This window comes from Oncorhynchus mykiss, chromosome 14 (genome assembly GCF_013265735.2).
Source record: "Oncorhynchus mykiss isolate Arlee chromosome 14, USDA_OmykA_1.1, whole genome shotgun sequence".
NCBI classification, from domain to species: Eukaryota; Metazoa; Chordata; class Actinopteri; order Salmoniformes; family Salmonidae; genus Oncorhynchus; species Oncorhynchus mykiss.
This window is the reverse complement of record NC_048578.1, coordinates 34,882,591-34,888,271: the sequence shown is the minus strand read 5'-3', so window position 1 is coordinate 34,888,271 and position 5,681 is coordinate 34,882,591. Positions and strand designations below refer to the sequence as shown.

Here is a 5,681-nt window from a genome sequence, read left to right as displayed (position 1 = left end):
CTGGTATTATACACCTGGCACAACATTGAGTTATGGCTGGCTCATCTGGTATTATGCACCTGGCACAACATTGAGTTATGGCTGGCTCATCTGGTATTATGCACCTGGCACAACAGTGAGTTATGGCTGGCTCATCTGGTATTATACACTTGTTTATATAACAAAGATCTCACTGTTTATATTTGATATTCACTTTGTCTAGCTCCTATGACAAGTGTGGCTGTACATGGCTTCAACCCTGTCCTTGTGGTGTTGATCATCTCCAGGTGGAAACAGAGACAGCTGCTGACCTGACTGTTCTCTACGTGGAGAAGAGCCAGAGGACCGCAGAGCAGCACGAGAGACAGCTGGAAGGCAAGACTACAGCATGTGAAATAACTTCTGTACATCTAATTACCATATTGATTATTTTGTTTTGGAACTGCATTTTGTTTTCTATTTGTTCTAGAATGAGTAGTCATTGATGTTATTCTGTTGGTTCTAGAATGAGTAGTCATTGATGTTATTCTGTTGGTTCTAGAATGAGTAATCATTGATATTCTGTTGGTTCTAGAATGAGTGATCATTGATGTTATTCTGTTGGTTCTAGAATGAGTAGTCATTGATGTTATTCTGTTGGTTCTAGAATGAGTAGTCATTGATATTCTGTTGGTTCTAGAATGAGTGATCATTGATGTTATTCTGTTGGTTCTAGAATGAGTAGTCATTGATATTCTGTTGGTTCTAGAATGAGTAGTCATTGATGTTATTCTGTTGGTTCTAGAATGAGTAATCATTGATGTTATTCTGTTGGTTCTAGAATGAGTAGTCATTGATATTCTGTTGGTTCTAGAATGAGTAGTCATTGATGTTATTCTGTTGGTTCTAGAATGAGTAGTCATTGATATTCTGTTGGTTCTAGAATGAGTAGTCATTGATGTTATTCTGTTGGTTCTAGAATGAGTAGTCATTGATGTTATTCTGTTGGTTCTAGAATGAGTAGTCATTGATATTCTGTTGGTTCTAGAATGAGTGATCATTGATGTTATTCTGTTGGTTCTAGAATGAGTGATCATTGATGTTATTCTGTTGGTTCTAGAATGAGTAGTCATTGATGTTATTCTGTTGGTTCTAGAATGAGTAGTCATTGATATTCTGTTGGTTCTAGAATGAGTGATCATTGATGTTATTCTGTTGGTTCTAGAATGAGTGATCATTGATGTTATTCCGGCCCGTGTAATTACATAATAAATCCCTATTATCCCCTACAGAATGGCAGATGATACAGAGTGACGAGACAAAACTACTAACAGAGACCCACCAGGCAGCTGAGAGAACGTTGAAGGTGTGTGTTTAGTTGTCTCTTTTTAACTTGATCAGTTTGTATCACCTGTTTTGATGTACTGTGGTCTATACAGTACCCCTTACCTTCTAACTGTGTACTAGGACGTACAGAACTGACCAGTAGGTTTTCTTTTAAAGGAGGAGGTAGAGGAGCTGACTACAGAGCTACACGTGTACAATCAGTTAAAGAAGAGAGTTGACGAGTCTACCTTCAAGAAGGACCTGCAGCGGAACATTCAGGTGTGTGTGCGCGTGTGTGTGCGCGTGTGTGTGCGCGTGTGTGTGCGCGTGTGTGCGCGCACACAGTGTGTTTGTTTCTGCGTGGCGTGTGCATGATCCTGTAACCAGTTCACTTAGTTGGACTGTTGCTTTAGACATCTGGTCTCCAGGTTTCATTAGTATGCTGTTAATGTTATACTCTTCCTCTCCTCCTTCTCTCTTGCTCCTTCTTTCTCGCTCCTTCTCTCTCGCTCCTTCTTTCTCCTTCTCTCTCGCTCCTTCTCTCTCGCTCCTTCTTTCTCCTTCTCTCTCGCTCCTTCTCTCTCCTTCTCTCTCGCTCCTTCTTTCCCCTCTCTCTCGCTCCCTCTTTCCCCTCCCTCTCTCTCGCTCCCTCTTTCCCCTCCCTCTCTCTCGCTCCCTCTTTTCCCCTCCCTCTCTCTCGCTCCCTCTTTTCCCCTCCCTCTCTCTCGCTCCCTCTTTTCCCCTCCCTCTCTCTCGCTCCCTCTTTTCCCCTCCCTCTCTCTCGCTCCCTCTTTTCCCCTCCCTCTCTCTCGCTCCCTCTTTTCCCCTCCCTCTCTCTCGCTCCCTCTTTTCCCCTCCCTCTCTCTCGCTCCCTCTTTTCCCCTCCCTCTCTCTCGCTCCCTCTTTTCCCCTCCCTCTCTCTCGCTCCCTCTTTTCCCCTCCCTCTCTCTCGCTCCCTCTTTTCCCCTCCCTCTCTCTCGCTCCCTCTTTTCCCCTCCCTCTCTCTCGCTCCCTCTTTTCCCCTCCCTCTCTCTCGCTCCCTCTTTTCCCCTCCCTCTCTCTCGCTCCCTCTTTTCCCCTCCCTCTCTCTCGCTCCCTCTTTTCCCCTCCCTCTCTCTCGCTCCCTCTTTTCCCCTCCCTCTCTCTCGCTCCCTCTTTTCCCCTCCCTCTCTCTCGCTCCGTCTTTACCCCTCCCTCTCTCTCGCTCCGTCTTTACCCCTCCCTCTCTCTCGCTCCGTCTTTACCCCTCCCTTTCTTTCTCTAGGCCCACGGCAGTCCTGGGCCATTCTGGGAGCGGGAGCAGGAGAGTCTGCTGTTTGTCATTGAGATGAAGAGTGAACGTATTCAGGCGCAGGGGAACAAACTGCTACAGATGCAGGTTCTGGTAGGGAACTGGGACATGGACTGGCCGACAGACTAGTCCAGGCACCTGACTCTTTGAGATTTCTGCTATAGTCTAATTCAAGTCATTCTTTATTTAAACTGCATAATCGCAGTCTCAATACACTTTACGAAAGGAAATCAAACAGAAACAAGAAATCTGAGGTGCTCTGCGTTGTCAAAAAATACTCTGGGTTATAGTTTCACAAAGTCTGTGAATGTCAATATGTTGTCTTCACCACCCTGATTGCTGATTGGGTCCTTTTTTTTTCTTTTTTTTCTACCCTGACAGGTGGAGAAGAATCTGTCTCTAGAAGACCAGGTCATAAATGTTCTACAGAACAATGAGGACCTGAGGGTTCGTATCGACAACCATCAAAGCCTTCTACAGTAAGACCATATCATATCCACACCGTCTCTGTCTCTCTGTTTGGAACAGTCAGATACCCTGGAGTTAATGTTGTTACCAGGAAGTCACATTGTAGAAGAATACATGGCAACAAGGCTGTAAATAGATTAACAAAGTTAACAAGTTCTGTTCAAGCAAACTCAAATGTAGGAAACGGCATTTACTTAAGATGTGAATGTGGCGCCACCTGGTGGAGAAAGTGGAAAGGATATTTCATAGTGGAAGCAAGTTCTGGCAGGTTACAGTACTTGAGAGTGTAAAAGTAACATTTCACCATCCAAACTTGTGTAGTTGATATAGATGAGTTTTTGGTGCTACTTCTACTTATGACAATGCATGTAGGATTTTGGTGAAGAATAGTCATTTGAGGTCAGCAAAAGATTGATTATAAAGTACTTTGCTTCAGATTTGTTTTATCAATGTCTTTCTGTCCTAAACTATCAATGTTGATAAATATGTTCTCCTAATATATCTCCTTCCCTGTGCTCCTGTCTGTAGGCAGCTCTCCAAGGAGCACCAGGACCTCCAAGGGGCGTTAGACAGGCAGGCAGGTCTCTGTCAGAGGCTCACCCAGGAGAAAGAGCAACTCATGTTTAAACTGAAGCACAGAGACTCCTGTCCTACCTTCCCATCCTTCCCCATAGTGTCTGAGATCTCCCCCCAGCTGATCCGAACAGGACAGTCAGGGTTACCTCGATCTTAATCCTGTCTAGGGTTGTAAACATGGAGCCTGACTCTGGAAAATTTCCAGAGTATTTTTTCAGAATTCCCTGCTTGGAGGATTCTAAGAATCATGAAGGAATACGTAATGAATGATTCCTCCAACCTGAAATCTTTCCAAGTGGGATTTCTGAAAAAGCAGGGGCCATTGGGAATGTTTCGGGACTTTTTTGCAACCCTAATCCTACTTTGACAACCAAAGTCCAGGTACCTTTACAAAGGGCTATAGTCACATGTTTGATGGAACCTGATGCCAAATAATGTTTTAGTCCAGTTGTGTACCTGCTGTGCCTTACAATACATCATGTTTTCTATAGCAGTATGGTGCTCATACAAAAATAATGTTTTTTTGGGGTGGGGGGGTGGGCAGTGGGTAGTGGGTATAGCCATGCGCTGTTGGACTTAACTGACCTCTGCTGTACAACTGAGATTATTTTTCGACTGACATTCTCATAGTTGTGTTACTGTTCAACTGAGAATATTCTAGGTGAATGTGACCGTGTTCACTTTGATGGTTTGACTTGCGGTTGTAGACAGAGATGTACAAACTTAGTAGCTACATTTATTTTTATATATATATCTAGCTACCTGCCGAGACACTATGACGTCTATCAAAATGCAGTGTCAAGGTTTTACATCACTCGGTATGGAATAGACGTTACAGAATATAATGCAATTTAAACAGTTACTTTAGACAACTGCCTTTGTATTGGGAGATGTTTATACTCTTGTTTTATAGAATATGGAAAATAGATTGCTATGTTGGCAGTTGGATTTTGTTCTTTTTTTTTTCAGATGAGGACAATGCATATTTTTTTGACTTTAAGTAACAAAGAAACAGAAGCAATTCTGTGTTTAAATTATTTTTTTTTTTCTTCTGATGCACTAGCACTTTTAATCAGTATTTTACTAGTACTAAATGTGAGAGGTAGTTGATGTCATTTTTTTTGTTATTCTTGCGTTTACATTTAGTTGGTTTTACATTTTTTATTTGAATCATTTAGCTAACGCTCCTCTCTTCGAAGGTAGCGGATAGATCTAGAAGGAGAGAGGAAGTCACAATAAACAGTTGCATCTGAACCACTGGACTGCAAGTGTTTGTGTCAGTGTCTCCACTAGGAGGCAGGTTATGTGAAATGTGTCAGTGTCTCCACTAGGGGGCAGGTTATGTGAAATGTGTCAGTGTCTCCACTAGGGGGCAGGTTATGTGAAATGTGTCAGTGTCTCCACTAGGAGGCAGGTTATGTGAAATGTAAATTGTGTTAATTAATTTGTTTAACTAGGCAAGTCGGTTAAGAACAAGTTCTTATTTACAATGACGGCCTACACCGGCCAAACCCGGATTACTCTGGGACAATTATCCTATGGGACTCCCAATCACGGCCGGTTGTGATACAGCCTGGTTTCGAACCAGGGTGTCTGTAGTGACACCTGTAACACAGAGGCAGTGCCTTCGACCGCTGCGCCACACGAGAGTAATAAGCTAGTGTTCATTGTTTTTAACTTTTATATTCCATCTGACAAACAGGGAAGTCATATTCTCTAGCTGTATTATTTAGTGTGTATTCTCTTCCTATTTCTACCAAAAGGCTCTTCTCAGATAGATATATATCTATATATATATTAAATGCTTTTAGTTACAAGTAGCAGGTGGTTGTTTTTCCATACTGTGTGTAATTCACTGTGATAAACGCTAGGGGGCAGAACAGGACAGTTGGATGGAAGGAGTTAATGAGTATTTCTTTGGCTGTGTCCTTTTCTGTTTTATCTTCTCTACTGTCGTCATTTTTTGATTTCTCCGGTATGTTTTCACTGAAAGAAAAAGGCCGTCATAATGAAATAATGAACGTTATGTATTCGTCTAATCGATGTGAATGTGCAGCAAAGA

General features: G+C 42.7%; 1 protein-coding gene across 2 annotated transcripts in view; it reads left to right on the top strand.

Moving 5' to 3' along the window:
• ccdc69 (coiled-coil domain containing 69) overlaps window positions 1-4,881 on the top strand; it is a 21,410-nt gene extending 16,529 nt beyond the window's left edge. For both annotated transcript variants that reach the window (XM_036943399.1, XM_036943400.1), the window contains 6 exons: window positions 267-354; window positions 1,251-1,324; window positions 1,462-1,563; window positions 2,549-2,668; window positions 2,957-3,054; window positions 3,572-4,881. In XM_036943399.1, the coding sequence (XP_036799294.1) occupies window positions 267-354; window positions 1,251-1,324; window positions 1,462-1,563; window positions 2,549-2,668; window positions 2,957-3,054; window positions 3,572-3,776 (687 nt within the window). In that variant the 3' untranslated portion in view covers window positions 3,777-4,881. The remainder of the gene's footprint in view (window positions 1-266; window positions 355-1,250; window positions 1,325-1,461; window positions 1,564-2,548; window positions 2,669-2,956; window positions 3,055-3,571) is intronic.
• The last annotated feature ends 800 nt before the right edge of the window (window positions 4,882-5,681 follow it).